This window comes from Oenanthe melanoleuca, chromosome 7, assembly GCF_029582105.1.
Source record: "Oenanthe melanoleuca isolate GR-GAL-2019-014 chromosome 7, OMel1.0, whole genome shotgun sequence".
In the NCBI taxonomy this organism is placed as follows: domain Eukaryota; kingdom Metazoa; phylum Chordata; class Aves; order Passeriformes; family Muscicapidae; genus Oenanthe; species Oenanthe melanoleuca.
Window position 1 is genome coordinate 18,701,553 of NC_079341.1, and position 21,708 is coordinate 18,723,260.

Here is a 21,708-nt window from a genome sequence, read left to right on the forward strand (position 1 = left end):
GCAAGACATTGAAACACCACTGGCTTAAGGAGGTCAGATATTAGAATCTGTTAGTGGCTCCTGCAGCAAATTAATAAGAGCACATAGAATAAAAATTGCAAATAATTCCTTATTACTCAGAACACCAATAAAGACTAAAGATGTCTGTATATAATATTTTGGTAGGTCAGACGAGTGCCAGGTTCCAGTGGTCACCTCCATAAAACAGAAGATGGGGATTGGGAATGGAGTGATGATGAAATGGATGAGAAAAGTGAGGAAGGCAAAGCTGCTATTTCTCAGGAAAAGGTATTTTCTGTTTGTGTCAAGACATTGTCTTTTATGTTAATTGTTAGTATTTCTGGATCTTTGTTGCATAAATCTGCATAACATTCAATATTTCACTGTATTTGTTTTACAGTCACGAAGACTGAAAGAGGAAGAGAATGCAGAGGTAAAAATGTCTTTATCAATTCTTTTTTACTTTCAAGCATTTGAGTAAAGGGATTTCTTTTTCATGTCTGCTGTTAGAAATGTGAATTGAATTGGGAGTATTGTTCTGCAGCCTTGTATGACAAGTGCTTGTGAGGATAGAGCAGAATGTCATTGTGCCTGTAACAATGAACTTCAGCACACAGTGGATAAGATGGATAGGAATTTAAAAGTCATGTTATGTTTGTGCCCAGGACAGTTCATGAAGATAGGTAATTTGTCTGTTTTAAATGAATCTTTGCAACTAGATCACATTAATTGCTGTCTGTAAGGGTAATGAAGGCTGCATTGGAGTAGCCAGAACATCTCCAAATAATTTTTTCTTCTTAGGATCTATATCATGACATGTAGCTTCTAATTAAAATATTTTCTTCCATACACAGTAAAATAGTTCACTACTAAAGCATATTAGATTAATTCAGAAGAATAAAATACTATACAGAATTTCGTGGCCCTGTGCTAAGTGTGGGAAGCATTGCTGATATAATCAATTGTTTAATAGGATTATGGCTTAAAGACTAAATGGTTTTTAAAAATGTCTGTTCCTTGGGTGGGTGACCCTTGCCACTTCACCTGCAGTTTTAGATCCTCTGATTTTCATTGGTGTCAGAGAAGTCTTCTAAAAGCCTAGCAGCTTCCTGCCAGATTTAGTCCCATTAGCTCCTGTGATGACCCCAGTGTCTCCATTGCAGACCTAATTTACACTCCTCCTCAGCATCTGAGATACTTTATGTGAGCTGGGTATAAAAAAAAGACTTTCACCACACAGCCTTTCTGTCTTATATATTGGGAGTTTTACTGCTTGTGACCCAGTTTATACAGGTAACTCAGAATAAAAAAATTGCTTAGTTTATGAAAGAGGAAAAAAAAACTCTGTTTGAAGTCTTCTGTTGATTTTTGTTTCCCAAAATGCTCTAGAAGATGACTTGGAACTAAAACTAGTACATCTTGTCACTGTTGGTGTGTGCCTCTCGGGTCTTTGGGATCCACATTCCTATGTACTGGCATAATGTGTCTGTTGAAGATGCAGAAATAAGACTAGCTTATATGAATGGAAGAAATTTAATTGAAGCAGAAAAAACCCTGTTCTCATTTTAGTTATTGTGAAAAATAATTTTCCAAAAATTCAATGTTTGCTGAAAATACACAGATAATAAAATATGGGTCTTGTGCAAATTTTTTAAAGTAGCTTTGGTATAGAAAACTGTTTAAAAAATTGTCATATGAAATTTATGATGCAAGTCTTTATTTAGGGAGGGCTTCTGAACCCTTTGTAACCTTTGAACAGGCTGTTCAGTGACTGGTGACTATGCCAAGTTGGGTATGAGATCGTAGTAGGGTAGAGGAGCTTGGTGCATTCTGTATATAGGATACACTTTTGCTTGAGACTTCATACAGATTTGGGTTGAGAGCTGGGAGGATATCATAGTGTGAGGGAGGAGTGATAATGTGAAATATATCAGCGTTCCTGATTTTTCTGTGGAAAACATCCTCTGAGCTGTGATACCTGCTTTGATATGCTGCTAGGTCCTTGCATATGGGTAGATGTAATACTTCCTTAACAACCAAAACTGTTACACAAAAGTACTGTGAGTAGCAGCTTGGAATTCTCACTGTGTGCATATTATTTAATAGGTGATTGTTGTTTTGGTGCAAAGGGGATTATAAGCTCCTACACTCAGTGCTTTAATGCAGGCCTTATTTATTACAATTGAAGTATGGGAGTTTTACTGGTATCAGCTATATTATAGGCTGTGTACTGAAAGTGCTTAAAGGATTTCTGAGAGTTAAAGAATGTGTTAAATATTCTGTGCTAACTTCAAACTGTTAGCCTGGAAAGCTTTTGGTGTTTTTCTTTTCCTTTGGCATCCTTTACAAGACTTTTTGCTTTTTTCTCTAATAGTCTCAGCCTGCTGTTAGTGAGGAATACAGTGAAGTTCCATGTGCAGTGAATCTTGTCTTAAGATTAAGGTAAGAGATCCTTTTATTTATTTAGCTGTATTATCTTGATCTTCCTCATTACTTTCATAATATTAACATAAAATCAGTGCTGAAGTGTATAATCTTCTAGTAAGACTAGTATGAATAGGGTTTCTGTGACTAATTGCTGTCTTTTAATTGCTTACTGAAATAGTGTAAAATGAAAAGCAGAATATGAATGTGTCTTCAGGCTAAGTGTACCCTTCATTAAGTGTTTTCTTTCTTTTTTTTCCTTATAATGCAGAATCACAGTGAGAAGTTTTTAATGACTTTCTTTCACACTTCAGCAGTCAGCCTCTCACAGAAATAAGCCATAGCTGTATTACAAGTTACCTACTCAAAATGTTTTTCACTGGCAAGTTTGATCAGCCACTGTGGAGTAGAAATTAGTATTTTAGAAAATGGATACAAATATGTTGTCTGACTTAAATTTTTACTTAGTTGAAATGAGTCAGATTACCTTTAATTAAAATCAATTTATAACTAAGATTTGAATTGCTTAATTTTGCAGTCTAGTTCTTGGATAAAACTATTTTTTCATACAAAACTTTGATAGCTTTTTATGTGTATGATAGCTTTTTAATTTTTTTTTCTTAAAAAACGTAAATATCACTCACTTTAAAACTTGCTTACATCCAGTTTGTGTTGACAGGATATCTACGAGAGGTTGTAAATTCCTAATTATAGCTATGGAGAAGAGTTAAATGTTACAATTTTTTATGCTAACAAAAAGATAAGAAGTCAGAAATAATTAGAAAATTACAACCAGTGTGTTAGAAACAAATAGCAGATTTGTGCATAAACAAAGAGCTTCAAAAATTATTAGTGTCCTGATTCCAGCTGTTTGTAATCAGAAAAAAAAACAATTACACAGAATAAGTGCCAACTTTCAAAATCTATTTTCTTCCTCTTTTTTTGACTACTTCTCTAGTGAAAGCTGCAAAAAAAAATTGCTTGGCTTTCAAAGGTTGTATACAAAAGAGAGGATTAATGAATTTTATTGTAGGGATAGGAAAGACCTAAAGATTATTTGGAATAATTTTAGTTGTCCAATTTACATAACTGCCCAGTTATGCTATCAATTTTCTTTTTCATCTCTCTGCTAGCAGGTAGATGAAACCATTTACAAACAGACCAATTTGTATTGCTGCGTGGATGTACCAGTGAGGTGCTTTGGGTGTCTATAAATTATCATGAAACCCAAAGTGTGATTAGCTTCTTACCCAGTTATTTGCAGTGTTGGCATATTCAGAGGGGAAACATTCTAGACCTGCAAGTATAGTGAAACAACAGGGATTATGCTTTTAGTTTTCTGCAGCTTTTAAGCCAGAAGTGAAGGAGGACTGGTCCTGGGAGACTTGAGTTGCTAAGCTCTTACTTGCACAATGAACTTCTGTTCTTTTTAAGGCTCCTTTTTAATTCATGGCTGGAAAACATTCCCTCTCCCTACCTTCTCTAAAAGCAAGTCTCTAGTAACGAGGTTAATTTTTTATATATATGAACATATAGGTGGTTATTAGTAGAGAGGGAAGAAACAAGAATTCCTATTTTAGGAATCAGAAAGTTTCCCTTAAACAGAAAAGAATAGTCTTGAAAAGCAGATATGCTCTGGAGCCTGGGAACACCGTTGGCAGTGTCTTGAAAAAACCAAAAATCTGACGTGTAATTTTGCAGAGTTGTTAATTTAAAAGTCCTGCTTTTGAGGAAAGAATGCTCTATGGTGCAAACCTCTGTCCTATGTGAGTGCTGGCTATGTCCTGTCTCAGTGGTAGGAGGTGGGCAGAGTTATAAAACTTTGCACAGGCTTTGCTTGCACTGGAAGCCTGAGAATGTGAGTAGGGTTGGAGCAAGCACGTGAGCAGAGTGTGTGTGTGTGTGTGTGTGTGTGTGTGTGTGTGTGTGTGTGTGTGTGTGTGTGTGTGTTTGGGGGGAGTGGAGGGGTGCGGGCTGCACTAAATAACACACTCTGCTTTTGCACTTTAGAACTTTGTGAAGGGCTGATTTGACCCTGAGGGCTACAAGCTGCCTATATCTCTGCCCAGCAGTGTAGATTCAGAGATAGCATTTAGAATTTCTCTGTATTTTCTAGTTTAAAGGCGTTATTTTACTTATGGAACATTGACCAAAGCTCAGGCAGCCACTGGCTGACCATAGATATTGTCTTTAGCAAGGTACCTTTGGTAGCACTTGAGTTGTGCTTCCTGTTCACTGTTGACCCTCTTCACTGTTGAGACTTTTTCGTGGAAGTTGATGCAAACATTTAGAGCTTTTTGAGCAGAAACAACTTGGTATGAGGCTCAGGAGTGTGAACCATAAGGTTTAAAGAGTAGTGCCTGGGGATTTGGACAGGGCAAAGCGTAAGGAGATGGGCACCTTAAAAAGGAGCAAGAGGTGGTACAGTGGGGAGGAAGAAAGTGCTCCTCTGCTTTGCTTCTTTTTCCTCTTCTACAATAAGGCTACTCTGAAAATCCCTCACATTTTAGATGACAACTTGCATTTTTTTTCCCTGCCATTATGTTCCAGAACAAGGTTAATAGTACCCATAAAAATTAAAAATTACTTTCATGAGGGAGGAATTCTGGCAGAAGAATCAATGGATTTAAGTAATTCTTTACCTGAATGGTCAGGTTCTATTATTTTTTTTCGCAGTCAGAGGAGGGTTGGACTCATTCAGTAATTCAGTATGGTGTGCTAAATTAACAGTATCCTCTGTTTACTGCAAATGCCTTGTTGTAGATCAGAAGCACAACTAACAGTCTGAAAAAAATCTTTAAAGAATCCCTTGGTACTCTTTATACAAGTAGTGGTATTTAACTCCCCTTACTGGAGTTGAAAACCATCCAGACTAACTGATTTATCTGTCTTTAACTTGTATTTAATACCTTTCTGTTTTTATAGTTTTCTTAGTGTGAACTAACTGATCAAAACTTTTTCTACTGTCAGGGTTGCTTCATTGGCTGGAGACAGCAATTGCCAATTTATTTTCTATCTTTTGCAGTGTTGTCTTGGAGTACATTGCCCCAAAAGGGAAATTATCAGCAGTCTATTTTAGGTAATTCCATGCAATGCTCTTGAAAGGCTCTAGTATTAAATGCTTAATATGGGCCATTAGTGTTTTAAAGCTCAAGTGTAGTTAAGAGACTGTGCTTGCATTTTGCAGTGAACTGAAAATACTGGTTCTCACTGGCTGGATCTGTTGCCACAGTGTGTAACTGACCCAGCCTGAGCAGTTGTCACTTTGAAATGCTAATGTTTCTGTATCCTCATCCTCAAGAGGGAGTGGTATTTGGGAGCAAGGAGGAATGAAATCTGTAACCCAAATTTTTTCCAGTAAGGCTGTGAACACCACTTGTCTCAGCAGCAGACCCTGGCAGGAACTCTGCAAAAAGGGGCTGAAGAGAATTGTCTGTGATTTAGTCTTCCAACAGGACTTTCACAGCACTAGAGAAAGGAACTGGGAAGGAATTACCACCCTGGATTTGAAATTTCCAATCGAACCACCAAGCTGTTGCAGTTACAGATTTAGGAAGGTCACTGTTAGAGGGTTTGACTACTTGGATTAATAACAAAGATATTTCATGTTAAAGTAGGAGACTTGTTAATGGTTAATAGTTAAGAATTGCAAATTATCTGAAGCAATCTCAGATGGTTAAATTAGCTCCTATGACAGGAAGATGATTTATTGACAGTAATTTGGAATGTCCCAGGACCTAATTTAATACAGTTCCTGCACACTAGATGAATTAAGCCTATGGAAGAATAAAAGGGACAAGTGGAAATATTTTACTGGCAAGTGGGATATTTCTGTTATTGCATATCTTACTTTAAATAAAGCGTAGAGAAAATGCTAAGGCAAAATTGTCTGTAATGTCACTCTGTTATTTACATGTAAATGTTTGTGTGTATATATAATAGAAAAACATTTCTTTTGCTAATGTAGCTGGAAACTGTGGCATTTGATGAGTTCTGAGAAATATACTTTCTGGGGGTCTGGACAGACACAAGTCCAAGGAGTAGCTGGAAGCCGGTGGTTGCCTGTTCAGTGCTGCAGCAGCAAAGTTGTTAGGACTTGAGTAAAATGTGATTTCCTGTGTATACCAGAACACAGATGATGAGGTATTGCTCACTAGTCTGAGCATGAGCTGAAGTGCTGATCTTCCTGCTTTTAGGTTGGCCATTTTTTTGACCTCTTTCTTAAGAAAATTAATTACATGTAAAGTCATAAGAAAAATGTACTTGGCTGGAGGTACCTAGTAGAGCTACTCCTGTATTGGTTAATACCTAAGTTTGAAGCTTACACTTACAGGAATAAAACCCCAAGAACTATCAACAAGCAAATCCCAAAACCTGTTCTTGCTAGGGGCAGAATGAGTTTGGTAATTGGCTTAGTACCATAAATGAAAGTTCTCAATTCTCATTCTGTTTACAATATTTTATAGGTTTGTTTTGATATGTTAAGCAAAAACTTCCATCATTTCAATCTCTCTTGTAAGAAGTGGGGCTGGTATATATCTTTCTCCAATAATATTTTTATCAATATAAATATATATGTTTCTATTGATATATATCTCAACATTTTTGCTATTCAAGTGGCTTCTGTTGTCAAGTGTATTTAATGACTAAATCCACGAACGCGCTCCCAGCTGTGGAGTAGATTTACAGCTGTAAAGTAACAGAACTTCTGTATGGCCTGGGAATTGATCCAGTTACAAACATCATAAACAAATAAATGTACCTGTGATTATAGTATTGAGCTTTATTTTGCTTCCACTTCTAAGGATTTGTCCTGAGAATCAGGGAGGTGAACTGAATTTTATTTTCATGTCATGGAGATTTCATTTAAATACCCTGTATAACCATGATTAAATCATGACTGAAATCAGTAAGCAGGAACCCTTGATTAAACTATTGATTTTAATCCTGCTTTTTCTTTTTACATCTATTATTTCCTTCAAAGCTTGCTTTTTAAAAATGGTAAATTATGTATTTCTTATTTACTACTTCAGGATGTTTTTATGCCTTGCTGTATTTTTATTGAAAACAAATTAAAAATTGAAAAACTTACTTTCATTATGAGCTAGATAATCCTGTATGCAATTGCTGTACCATCACTCATTTATAGAGAAATGATATATTTTTAAATCAAAACAATGTGTAATTTATAATTATTGAATCAAGGAATCAATATATTTTTTCTGCTTATTAAATTTAGATTATCAAGAAGATTTTCATGTCTAAATATTTAGATAGAAAGTAATTAGGTTTTTAACCTGCACAGCTGAGTTTGTAAATTATGCAGGCAATTGTATTTGGGGATATTGCTGATACTGAAAATTTAAAATCACTAGAGCATTTTTATTCCATTTTGCCTTTTTTAATACTATTTACAAAAGAAAAAAAAAAAAAAAAAAGAGGAGAAATAAAAAATAACAATGATAAAAATTTAACATAGGAACAGACTTTGCTGGTGAAGCTGATTTTCTGTAAAGAAAAAGTTTGGCAGGATTAACAGATGAAACCTTTGAAGATTTTGAAACAAACCTTAGACTTTTTTCCATGCTTCCCACTCTTTTTGATAAGCTAGTTGGGATCCATGACTTTTAAATGGATGATATACAGATTGCAATTTTTGTGGTGGCTCAGGTGTCTTTCTGGTGTACCTGAAAGTCTCCTTTTGTTTGACAGTAATATACTGACAGGTGATCAGGACTGTAAAACTCTGAGCCAGTGGCATTAAAAGGATGCACACGTCCATGGAGTTTTTGATGCAACATGTTTAAAACTTCCTTTGATATGGATAAAGTCAAAAGTTTCTCTTTGCCTTCCCCTCAAAGCCTGTTTTGCGCACTGGGGAATTACAAGGTTCTATTAAAAAAACTCCATGTACCTACAGAACTTGTTGTAAGTCTTTTGTCTTGGTTTCATAAATAAAATCACTTTTCCAGAGCTCTATTCTCAAACACCCCCAGCCTTCTGGCAATGATTGGCCTTTCATGCTTTCTGATTTAAGGAACTGAAATTTTGCTTCAAGCATTGTGACTATTTTTCAATGCTGTACTTGAAGAATTTGTCACTGGAATAACAGGTTATAATCCCTCTTCTTGTGCACCAGGCATGCAGAGGCATACAAAGCAAGGCTTTGCGTGCTTAATCTCTAAGTTGCTCTGGTATTTCTTATCAGGCAGGCAGATGGTGTATCACTTCAGTCATGCAGCTAATACAAGTTTGACTTCCTTAAGGTGTGCACTGATCAATAATATTTGGTATCAAGACATACAGAGATCTTTCAGAGATACACCAAGAGTGGATAAATTAAATTATAGGCAAATCTGGAAAGGCAACTATAACCACAATGTGCTGTGATGTTTAACAAAGTGATCAAATTTTGTGCATATTTTCCTCTCTGTTACTGAAATGCTCTCTGAATACTCCCAGGAGATTTTTTTATCATCACTAATGTTCTCTCTACTTAATTCCAGTTCTTTCTAGGAAAAAATCTTTTTTAAATCACTTCTGGTTTTTACCAAACATTAAGATTTTACCACATTAATAGATTCTAAGTATAATTTTGTATTCCCTTCCTTGTATTTCAAGTACTTGTTAAAAATTTATGCTTTTCAGAAGTTAAATCTTTACCACTGGTCTTAAAAATACTAATGTGCTACTTCAAAGTAATTTCAGAGGAAAAAACTCATGATCAATATTGCCATCTCTGCTGCAAAAAACCTGATAGCTCTTAGCCAAAGTTATTCCCATTGCTGATGTATGAGAGCAGGTAGGAAGTGTGAACTTCAGAAAAGATGATGCAAGTGAGTACTGCTTTTTACTGCCTGTGCAGTGAAATGAGTCACTGATAACTGAGGCAAAAAATATTGTTTCAGAATTTGCTGCTTGACTTAGCTGGAAATGAACATAGCAAGTCAAAAAACTGAAGGGCTTTTAATGTTCTTCTGATTTAGCTTCTGGCATCAGCAACTGCAAAAAGAGAGAAGCAGTATATGTGGATATAGATATATTTAAAATGTCTCGAGTTCTAACACTTTTTTGTCATAAAATGTAGACTTGGGGCAGTAAACCAGTGGATTGGGAGAAAGGAATTAATGTATATATGTCACTTCTAAAATGTATCAGTTTTCTTGTGTTTCTTCTGTCACACTTTTTCTACGTTTCATAGTCCATCCATTTCTACTAGACCGCAATCACTCTAGTTTCTTTTGAGTCTTAAGCAATTTGTACCTATCAGCTATGGACAGAAGTGTTGCAAAGACTTCTCCTGAGGGAGAAGCTGCCCTGGAGCTTTGGACAGTGTTCCTAGCTGATCTGATTGTGACAATAACAGTTTCCTTGGTGGCTGATTTTTTCATATGCACTTGTCTTTTCTGCATGGTAAGTGGCATAGAGACAGTAAATCTCTAACAGGTAACTGCTGCTGTCTCGTTCCAACAGCTTAACAGCCAAATGATAGTGTTTCATTTTGGCACTGGCTGTTTTCTACTTTTGAAAGCATCATTTGGCTGTGCTCTGCTGTTTGTGTTGCTGCTACCTCTTGATGTGTACTGATTAACAAGTGTTTGCATCATCTGAGGCATCTGCTTTTTACCCAAGATCATGTGATAGTAGTGGCATTTTTTTGTGTATTAGACTGTTGAGTCCTATAACTTAATTGTGAAACATCATATACTAAACTTATTTCCTTCTTCCAGTAATATATATAGAGCGAGCTAAGTTGTAAACTCATGGAATCTTTCCAGAACCAGTGAAGTAAATGGTAAGGTTTTAATGAACTTCAAATAGCTGTTTCTTTTGGGACCACATTTTATTAATACAGAGAGATTTTATTCCTATTATTCTTGGTCGCAATCTGGAAGCAAAAGAGAATTCAAACATCTCTTTTGCTCTTACCAAAAGTTAGCAGCAATGCCTTTTCATTTAATTTAGAATTGACCTGAAGTAATTAAAACTAAGTTGAGAAGAGCTGTCTCCATAGTAATTTGCAATGAAAGAGCCTGGGTATTGATTAGTAAATGACAACTGAGCATGAAAGTGTTAGAAAGAAAAGGGTTTACATAAGCATGTGGTGAATCCTCAGGAGGCTAATGCTTCTTTACAAATGTTCTGTTCTGTTGTGTTTATATGATCCCACAGGAGCCTTCGAGTTCTGATTCACAAAATTATGTTAATAAACAGACTTCCTCTTATTCCTGCTTTGGTTCATCTGTGTGCATAGTATCATGACTTCAGAAATAAAGAAAGCAAGGATAGGAGCAGGAAAAAAGTGTGCTGTGATTTCTGTTGAGGTAGGAGAGGATTCTCACTTGTTCTGTCCTAGATTAATAGCTAGATTCCACAGCTGAAGCATAAGAAAATTGTTAGGCAGGGAACACAAATGTGTAGAAGATTGAGACCTGGCTAAATCTTGAATATGGGATGAATGAATATGTTTGCTTGTTTTTTCCAAGATTTTATTCCCTCATCCTCTTTATAATATTGAAAGTCAAGTGCCAGTTTGTATTTCACTTTTGTGTGTATATTAACTATGTTCTATAAATAAAGTTGAAATGAAGTTTTAATTAATCAAAACTGAGAGATAAGAAACAGATACTACAGATCATGAGTACAGGTATGTAATATTTAAGATTCTTCTGTTAATATAAAATACAATGAAATAAGCCAACAGTTTGAAAACAAGGCTATGCAAGCTACATGGGGAACTGTGTTTATCTTGGGCTTTCTGCCTTAAGCACATGAAAGAGAAAAATGGGTGACACGTTACTGAGAGAAAGCAGATGACCTTTTGAAATCTGAGTGACATTTGATGAGGCCAAACATTTACCTCTCCAGCATTTTTTCCAGCAAGAAAAAAAATGCAAGTAAAATTTCTTTTAAACAAACCTGCAAACCCTACTCTTCTGTGCTTCCCCCTCAAATAGATTTCTTGCATTGTACGCACTAAGATCTTGCCCCAGAGATGTAGAATGAAAATTAAATGAGTACAGCTCTAGGATGTGCAACCAACCTATCACCCTGATTAGTCCACTTCATTTTGATGTGAACTTCTGCATTCTCTGCAATCTAAATGAACAAGTAATTTGAATCCTTCTGTGGTTTTAATTACAGCAACAACTGCAGTGAGGTAGTGCAAATGCCAGACTGCTTGCCCTTGCTTCTTAGGGTTTGCTCTCTTGTTTTTTCCATTCTAGCTTTGCTTCCATGGTAGTTTCAATGCAGTTCAAATTTTAGATGGTAGGAACATCTGTGGGGCTGAAATTTTGTACAAGTGAGACAATTTTTTGGGGTGTGGTTTTTGTTAAAGCACTCTGGCTTAGACTTGGTCAATGTCATTAGTCCTTGATGGTGGGGGAGCTTCTGTCCTGGTGGGAATAGGGCTTGTTAGGAATATGAGGACAGGAAAAGCTGACCGGTGAAAGGTGCAATGTGGCACCATTGTTATGGTGTTTTTCATAATGAAGTTTCTACAGTTCTGATTAAAGATGAGCTTATTTCTGGTTCTAGAAAAGAATACATATTCTGCATTCTGCTGTTGTCTCTTCCAGTCATGATTCAGCTGTGTTTACCGTTCTGTCAGTACCTGCATTTTTGGACACTTAGCTCCCTACATCAGTCTTTAGAAACCACATGTGATGACTGAGTAGCCGAAGGCTGAAAATTAGGCAAGCAATGCAGAGACAAAATGTGGGTTTTCTTACACACATGCACATGCACTTCTTTTGGCTTAGCTTGTCTGAGAATTTTTTTTTTACATTGGGAAGGAAGAATATCCAGTTATTTAGCTATAGGAGGATGCATCTCAGCCAGGAATACAGACTCCCCCTGAGAGCTGTGTGGAAGATGCTGAAGCTTATGTGAAATGGAAGCTGATGTTTTAGATAACTTTGCTTTAGAAATTATGGATAAATTTGTGAGGGTAAAAATGGTAGGAAAAATGAAAGAAAATCTACTGCTTGATACATAATCAAAATACGCCAGCATGATTTAGTCCTAAAGTTTAATTTCCAACACATCTCATTTTCTTGAATTGCACTTACATGACAGGCATTCTTCTTTTACGGACAAAAGAAATAATGACATTTAATGTCTCTAATTTACAGTTGTATCATTGGACAAACAATTTTCTATTTTAATTCAACAATGCACATCTTTTGTCAATCATGTGGAACAGAGATAATTGACTGTAGCAGGAATTATGCTATCATTAGGTAATTATTTGAAGGCTTTATCTTTAAATGCCTGAAATCTCTCTCATGTTTTATGATTTTGTCAGTAGAACCATGTCAATCTGAACAGCTGCATAATTTGTTTATTCTCTACTCCTGATTTTGGTCAATATTAGCATTGTTTTGCAAATAACTTCCTTCAAAACAGAATATCTTTCCTTTATATCCTAATGACAGGATTGCCAAAGTTTGTAGGTGAGGGGCTAAGTGGGTGGCCCTTGTGCTTTTTCTACTTCCATGATGAAGCATTATTCCCTTGAAAACCAGATCTAGAAGTCTTGGTGTACACATCAAGTGGTTCTGATGAAAACAAAAATATAATGAAAGATGCAGAACGTGCATTCACAAAGTGTGAAGTTCTAGATTCTGAAATTACTTTGCCAGAAAGATGGCTGCCAAAATGTCTTAGTGTGGGGTGCTTTGGTGTCCCTTATTCAAAACACTCAGAATTCTTCCTGTTGGAGGTGAGTAGATAATGAAAATCAACTTGCAGTTAATGAACAAAAAAAAATGAAATTGAACAAAAGTGCTTAAAATGTACTACTTTTAAAAAGAGATGTGAGGTGGGCTAGTTTTATCCAGGATAATCAAGGTATATTGGTCTGTAATGGCACAGTGCTAGAAGCTCATAAGAGGTATTATAAGGGATGGTAAAAAGGTCTGAGTTGGCATTTTAAAACAGAAATAACTTTGACACAAATGCATTTGAGAAAATAGGAACCATTAAGAAATGATGAAGAAGATAAAATTATTAATCACAAAGGTACTAAGTGCCTTTCTTCCAATCCTATTTCTATATGGCAGAAATAAAGTCTGTGTGCTGCTGCATGATGAGAGTGTAATGGATGTAAGTAAAAAAAAAAGGAACAAAGAAACACTGCTTGGAAACTCTGCCTACAAATAAATCAACAAATCCAAACAGAGTTGTCACCAAGGGAACTAGCAAACTAATTTGCAGTTACAGTGACATTAACTACAACCAGAGAAGTGTCTAAAGGCTGGAAAAGAGCATGAGGAGCTTTTAGGGGAGAACTGAAGTGCATCTTCTATTCGGTGGATTATATAATGGAATACATAATTTATGGAAATCAATAAATGTCTGGAAGGTAATGGAACAATAAGTAAAAGCACTTACAGGCTTCTAGGAAATTAATCTTGCAAAACTTACATTGTTTTGCTTTCCTGAATAGTTGTATACCATTCCAGAGAAAGCAGCAGGGTCCTAAATTCAAAATAGTTCAGTGTAACAATTCTCAGTAGCAAAGTTGGATTGCTGAATACATACCAACCTTCAGTGAGTTTTCACCTTGAGTGAAATAAACTGATTTGACTCCTTAAATTTTGTCTGGGATACTTTGGAACTTGGACACAAAGCAACATATACCCCATGTGCATCTTGCTGGAGGAAAAAGAGTCTGTATCAGAAGCAGCTGGTCTTTCACACAGCTGTGAAAAGCTGGTAATTTTCATGAGAGTTCATAATTACTTGGTGCCTTTTTATGTGGTAGATGTTCTGCTTATGGGAGGTCTGTGGAAAAATATAATCAGAGAACCTAATGTGTTAGGTTTCTTGGTCATAGAATCAGAATGGTTTGGGTTGAAAGGGACCTTAAAGATCATCTAGTTCCCTACTCCTGGTTTACCTCTGCAAAGGTACGAAAGTTTTATTTGCTTGATTTGTTTCTTCCGAAGTGTGGGTGGGAAATGAGCATTTGAGTTACATCACACACTCAGTCAGAATATTTCTTATTTAAGAATAATTCTAAATTTCTGTGCATTTTCCTTTTTTTTTTTTTTGAAAGAACTTAAGAACTTTTTGTCAAAAGGGAACTTGGAGATGGGTCTTAAGTTGATGTTATTTAAATTTTGTTGTTGTTTGTTTTAACATCCATGTTTTTCTAGAAGAGAGAGAAAGGGGGAAAAAAATGTGGTTCATACTAATTCTCTGTTGAATAAAAATAGACAGTGCAATATTCCATATAATGGCAGCAGACTTCTACAGCACAAGTAAATGAGCCTTGTAAATCAGTACCTGGTTAGCTTCATTAACTGCAGCTTTGTGTTAGTGATCCTAAACTCCTGTAGCTCTTTATTTAGAGTAGAATTTTGGGAACCTGAAACTCCTTCAGCTTTGAAGCATTTCATTGATTCAGTAAATGAGTACTTTTCATTTTAAGCACTGCATGTGGCATACTCATTTTTCAGGGTTTGCTATCTTGCTCTTGTGTGTGTTGCCAATCATTCTGGGTTTTGTGTTTCTGCATGTTGCTGGTTTTGGCTCTGTAATATTCTTAGAAGTATTTAGCAAGCAATAATAGATGTAAGTCACAGCTGAATATGCCTGCCTATTTGATTTAGTTTTCCCACAGCAAGACTTCATGGCCTGGTATGCTGAAATACGAGCTTGCATACAGTTTCCTTGCTGAGGAGAATAAGGAGCTGCAAAACACATTCTGTTGCTATTAGCATTTCAAGTGGATTGAGCTATTCATTAGAAAAGAGCGGGCTACAGCAGTTATGTTCCTCCCTGTGCTCACTTGACTTGTCATTTTCAAAAATGAGATGGCTGTCTGTTTTGCAGAGGCTAATGTTTTGTTGATGGAAAAAATTATTAACTAAACCTGAAGCTGTAAACATGCATGGGATGGAGGTTTGGGGCACAGTACAAGGCTGCAAAGGAATTCTTTGACATTGGTATTAACTCCCTTATGACTGTGTCACACACACTGAACTGGTTAAAACACTCTTTTTGGCTAGCAGGAAGATAGGAAACCTTGGGATTTAACATTTTACTTCTCATTTTATGTGTAGGTGGAACCTCACTGCTAATATAAAGATGGCCAATGAAAGATTTTTTTTTCATTTCGGGTAAATAATTTACGCTTTTATAAATACTGTGCATCACTGCTACTTTTCAGCATATAACATTTGCTGGATACTTTGTCTCTTAAGCAGCTTTGTATAAGTGTGATCTCAAGTGGGGAGCTTTTAGTCCAAGTGAATCTTCTGTTGTTCTTGGAAGACAAGGTATTTGACTCAAACTGTGTTGAACTATTAGAGTCAATATGGCAGAGAATCTTTTAAAGATGAAAAGGAAAATATTTGTCAGAGGTCTTTATTTAATCCTGTATGTTACTGATTGCATTTTTAACTTAACCATATTTTTCTGTTGGTTTTCCCAAAATACTGCCATGAAAATGCAGTAGAGTCTTTCCAGTCTGGGTGCTTTGGGAGAGAAGTATTTCAAGGAAATACACGATACAAAAATGTGGTTGTCAATGCCAGAGGTATTCTTGGATGTAGGAACTGAATAGTTGTTCTATTCTTCATTACATTTTAATGTATGCACTGACTGTTTTTCAGGAACTCCAGGAAAGAACTTAATGACATACGGTTTGAGTTTACTCCAGGCAGAGGTAAGGCTCCTGCAACTGAATTATTCTCTTACTGCTTAAAAAGGCATTTCAGGAATGGATTACTGCTTATGGTTAATGCAGGCTGCCTCTCTGGAATGTTTCCTACTGTGCAGAGCTTTATATTGAACCTCAGTTGAGTAAGAATTGTAAATGTATGTAAATTCTAGTGGCAAGGTTGCATAATATATATATTAGAAGACTTTATTCACAGTATACTTTTATCAATTTCATATGTTATTGAAATGATCTATATGGTATTTAAGATCTTGCCTAGCAATATTTCTCTTTTCACATTTGGAAAACATTGTAGGAAATAGAATATAGTAGCCATAAAACTGTATGTAGTGATGGTAGTAATATTAAAGTTTCTTTCCGTTTTATAATAAGGGAAGATCTTTTAATGAGTATAAAGTGCACACCATTTTTCAAATGCTGTCTTCAGCTGAAAGTTGAGTTGTATCTCTATCTTTGGTATTATCACCAGAAACTTTAAACTGTACTGCATACTTATAGAACTGTAGGCTTTCCAGTGCAAAGAGCTGTAAGAACTTGTATAGTTGCCTCTGAAGAAAATCAACTATTACTGGGATGAAATGCACAGAAGGCTAATATTTTGAGTAAGAAGGTATCATCCTTGTTAAACTGCAACCCTTTGAACTATGAACCTATTTTATATTCCTTAGAAGTCAGTATTCACTTTAGAGTAGCCTTCAAAGAGCTTTCACATAAAAATAAATCGAGATTGGAAGAAGTGTCTCTTTCACAGTAAATCATAGTATCTTTCATGTGCAGTAGTTCTGTGCATGGATATATTCTGTGTTGTCTACCTGCTTTTCTTGTTGATTTGGGTAATGAGTGAAAATAAAGGAGGCATGTTACTTAATTGGGCACAGAACATCTCAGTTTGCCAAAAGTATTACTCGGGAAGCAGTTACTTAAGCAATTTGAGAATTTCTTATTGGTCAAAAATAAGAGGATAGACCAAGACTGTTTTTATGGTCAGTCACTGAGGCAGCTGTGCTTCTCATCTCCAGAAACTGCAGCTGTCTCAGCTACCCTGCTTTTCACCTGTGTGTGAGGTTCTTGAGGAAATTATAAAACTTTGTGTAGCTGCCACAAAGCATGAGCTCCATTAGGGTGTTTGGTGTTGGGGCCACATTACAGTTCAGACTTAGCTAGAATTTTTGCTTGTTCCTGCTGTTCCTGCCTACTTACATCTAAACCTTCTAAGGACTTTATCCAGGGCAAGTACTAGTCACAATGACTTAGGAGTTAACCCACTCAGGTACAGCAGTTAATAGAAAATCTATCCAAAGGTTTGAATTTTAGGAGTCACAATACTTAAAAGCTATTTAAAACCTGGATCTCAAAATAATGACTGTTCATATAAGTCCTTTACCCCACTTGTAACAAACAAGAAGGCCTATTCACCATGTCTCTGTCTAGATATGCAGAACAATGGAGGGCATAAAGAAAACAGTGAAAACCACACTGAAGCATTGTTCATTTTCTTGGTTGTGAAGATACTGAACTTGGAAAATGTGTATGAGGATGTAGTTAGATAACAGAGGAGAAATGCTGGTGGCCAGGAGAGGTCTGCAGGGGGTTTGCAATGAATCAAGTCATTACCTTATGTGATTTGCTGTGCAGAGGCTGATAAGATAATTATCTTTTTTCTTCCTAATTAAAGATAATTTTGAATTCAATCCTGCCTCCATGTGTTTTGGAACTAAAATATATTTTTGTTCAATTGCATTGGATGGGTGGTACTTTTTGCTGTTTTTGTGTACTCTTACACGTATTCCTTTCACCTTTTGGACAGACACAGCAGATGGCGTTTCTCAGGAGCTGTTCTCTGCAGGCCTGGTTGATGGCCATGATGTAGTTATAGGTAAATTGCATTTTTGTTTTCAATTATGCTCTTGTGACAAGTTTGTGTTAAATGGATGTGAAAAAAATGTTTTCTCTGGTGCTGGTTTTCAGAAAATCTTTTTTGTCCTAATTTTGCTTTCATGTGTGCATAGTTCAATCAACAAGGCAATTTTGATACCAGTCCAAGGACTGCTTTTTGGAAGTCAGATCACTTCAGTGGTTTGAGGGGTGATATTATATAGTTCTCCTGAAGGATTATTGACAATTCCATGATTCAGAATTTTTGTGATAACTTTTTTTTTTGTTAAACAATAAAATGATTTGTTGGATATTGCACAGTGTGCTTTGGCAGCTGTGAAGTTAGTAAGTCTTCTGTTTGGGTTCACAGAAGGAGGAACAAGACAGTGTTTAGGACCTATGGAAATTGCACCTAGTGGTGTTATTTCTGTGGTAAAAAAAAGGTAATCAGAAATCTTTTCTGGTGGCTGCAAGATGCTTCTTTATTTTTCTATTCCATTCTTAGTAATGCTTTATTTTTTTTTTATTTTACTTGAAATTCAGTGCCTTATAAAGATGATTAATTTGGAAGTGCTTATTTCTCTGCATCTTCTTCCTTTCTTCTGGATCCTCAAGACCAGTAAATGTATAGTCAACAAAATCAGAGGGAGATAGTATATGCTAGATGAGGGAGAACTGGATTGAGGAATACAACCAAGTAAATTTTTGTATTTTGGTCAAACAATTCTTATCAGTAGGTTAAGATTTCCGTACCAAACTCCTTAGTGGTAGGGAGAGTGTTTTGCAACTCCAGAAGTTCATGACTTGCCTGGAAGATTATGTAAAATACATTCTCATTGCATTTGTAGTTAAACTCCTGAGAGAAACCAATACTTTTTGCTTTTGGATGATCATAATATAGATCAATTCTAACTCATCTAAGAACTAAAATTCCTATCTGATCTTTTACCTTTATTTCTGAAGAAAAAGTATTTTAGGGAGGCTTGCAGATGGTATAAGCTGTAGGCACTCTTAGTCACTTTTACTGCATGGTTATTTTAAGGGTTCAGGAAAAGGAGTTGCTTGGCCTTGGTTTATTGTCATTTAAACATTCAGTATGAAAAAAATGTCATTGCCATACTGCTGATAATATTTTTGGTAGAATTTTCATTTAGAAAAAGGACATTTTTTCTGGCTAACAAAAGAATTGTTATTTGTTGGCTATTCCACCTGCCTGGGCAATCAGGTGGCACTCTGAGTCACAGCTGGTGATGCTGCAGTGCAAGTCCTCCTGGGACCCAGTGAGAAATCTTTTCGTTGTTCATTTTCCCTGTGATGCAAAATTCTCATTCAGTGCAAAATGCAAGTACTTATGTGAAAATGGCAGCATGAATGGGATTTGTTATCATTTTGCAAGGGGCATGATGGGGGAAAGGCAAATGAAAATAGATTCATGTGACAAATTCCCATCCCACAGTGATAGCACTTTGGTCCTTAAAGAAGCACAAGTATTTAAAGATTTTCCCTAGCAGGCTAGGTTAGAGACACTGTCTAGTTAGTGATAGAATTTTACTTCTTTGCTTAGTCCCTGTTTTGAATTGCATCAGACTTTGATTTTTAGGATTATGGTGGTTCCTTCTGTATTTTCATCTTTTATCTTTTATCGTGGTATTAAAAAAATCTGATGAAATAAATTTTCTTGTATATAATGAAATGAATCAACTTATATTTAATTTCATACATTTTTTGCTTATATTAATACTTATTTATTTTATATGGTACATTTTTTTTATTATATAACTTATCTCAAGCTCCACAGGTATAAATTCTTGAGTGAATTTGTGCTATAATCTTGTGTCTGCTACATCTGTGAAGTTTTCAAATATGTTTGGACATTGTTACCTTCCTAGAAAATGACTTCAGATTTCATATTTTACTGAAAGAAGAGCTCTGCAAAATGTGATTTTTCTTTTAATTAAGTAAAAAAATTAAATTTACACTTTGTTAGAATATTTCACTTTAGCAGTGCAATCTTAAGAAGTGTTTCAGTTTGAAGCCAGAGGTCATGTAAGAGAGCAGATGGTGCTTAAAATGAAAATCTGCTTACAAAACTAATTTTCTGTGTTAAATTATGTTAGCACGTTGTTCACTCAAAAGGTTTAAAATCTTTCTATATAGGAAGAAGGGAATACTGTAGAAGATCTTGGTTAACCTTCACCAGAAGAACTGATTCCATTAGCTTCCAAATTGAAAGCAGGTGATAAATTACCTTTCATTTTTTTTAGCTGAAGCAGGCAGAAATTCAGGCTCTGTAACCTGAATGAAAACAAGGTTCTGAGACAGTCTCATGAAAGTTGTTCTGTAGATTCTTTTCGTGAATGTTGAAACATGTAGAGACTTGGAAAAAAGAGGAAGGTGAAAATACTTGGTTTGATGTTGAACTCAACAATTTATTGGCATAATGGCTGATCCTCTGAAAAGACATTTAAATTGGAGTCAGTAAAAGCTGTTGTGGAAAGTATGGCCATGACATGTGTGAGCTGAAGTTGTTAGTGTATAGAATTTACCAGCTGACACATTAAGTTCTATAGAATTTGCTTCTAAACATCAACTCGCTTCACCTTTTGAGCCTTGCTGGATTTGCTTCACTTAACACAGGCTTCCCAGGAAGATTTCCTTTCTGATGTACATTAAGTTCTGCACCTGTAGCTGTTCTGCAGAAAAGGAAAAATCCCAGCTTGCATGTTCTGTTTTGGCTCTGTTTGGCTGGTTTCTTTTCCTTTAGCATTGTTTCACAGAAGGTCCGTAGATCATGGGAGTCAGCACAGAGAATTTGTTTAGAAGCAAACTAGAGTTCATGTTTCCAGAGGGGAATGAGCCTTGGAACCAGTGGAATCTTGCTAATGAGATATTTTTATGCAGTTCTGAATTATCTATGTTAGATCTGGAATATATTCAAAATTCCTTTTGAGATACTGTGTCTCTGTATGCAGTACATGTATATTAGCTGATAAATGTTCATCAGGTAATGTTTCATTATATTTTTGGTACCATAAGGAAAACTCAAATCATACCAACAGTCAATTCTGTTGAAAATCATGTAGTTGCAGTCGTACTCCACTGGTATATACAATGTGCATATAATTACAATGAAGCCTTAGACTACAGTTACATTTCTGGAGTCCTTGCTTAAATTTCAGAACCTGAAGGTGTATTTATAATTATTAAATTGCAGCATATACATATCCACCACCCTCTTCCCTTCCTGAATACTGCTTAAATAAAAGCCTTGATGTCCATGCCATCCAGAAATGTACAGTTGTCCTCTACTATGTTAATGTACCTTTTTAAAGATGTTTTTGTCAAAAAAGTATCTCCTAATATGTTGACCATCATGGAAGATACACCTTCACTTTGACATAAACTACTGCTGAAAGTCTTTGATGTTGGAGATATCCACTTAGTAAACAAAGGAAAAGCTTTTAGTCAGTTAAGAAAAAAACCAAAATCTTCCTGCTGAAATGCCTAATATGTTTAGAAGAACCAGCTGAAAACCCAACAGATTGTATTTTGTAATGAGGTCATATTTTAAAAGTAGCAAGATTTTCATCAACATCTTGAATATTTTCTTAGAAATGTGAATAGATGCCATAGTAGTTTGATACAATTACTTTGGTAAGTATGCAGAACTTAAATTGGCATCTAGATTTACAAAGAAAGCCCAGCATGGGCTGGAT

The 21,708-nt window shown here is 35.7% G+C and overlaps 1 protein-coding gene across 4 annotated transcripts in view; it reads left to right on the top strand.

Annotated features, from left to right (window-relative positions):
- STK39 (serine/threonine kinase 39) overlaps positions 1–21,708 on the top strand; it is a 76,319-nt gene that overhangs the window by 38,634 nt on the left and 15,977 nt on the right. For all 4 annotated transcript variants that reach the window (XM_056496324.1, XM_056496323.1, XM_056496325.1 and 1 more), the window contains exons 11-15: positions 166–288; positions 401–433; positions 2,375–2,442; positions 16,050–16,102; positions 17,925–17,993. In XM_056496324.1, coding sequence (XP_056352299.1) covers positions 166–288; positions 401–433; positions 2,375–2,442; positions 16,050–16,102; positions 17,925–17,993 — 346 coding nt within the window. The remainder of the gene's footprint in view (positions 1–165; positions 289–400; positions 434–2,374; positions 2,443–16,049; positions 16,103–17,924; positions 17,994–21,708) is intronic.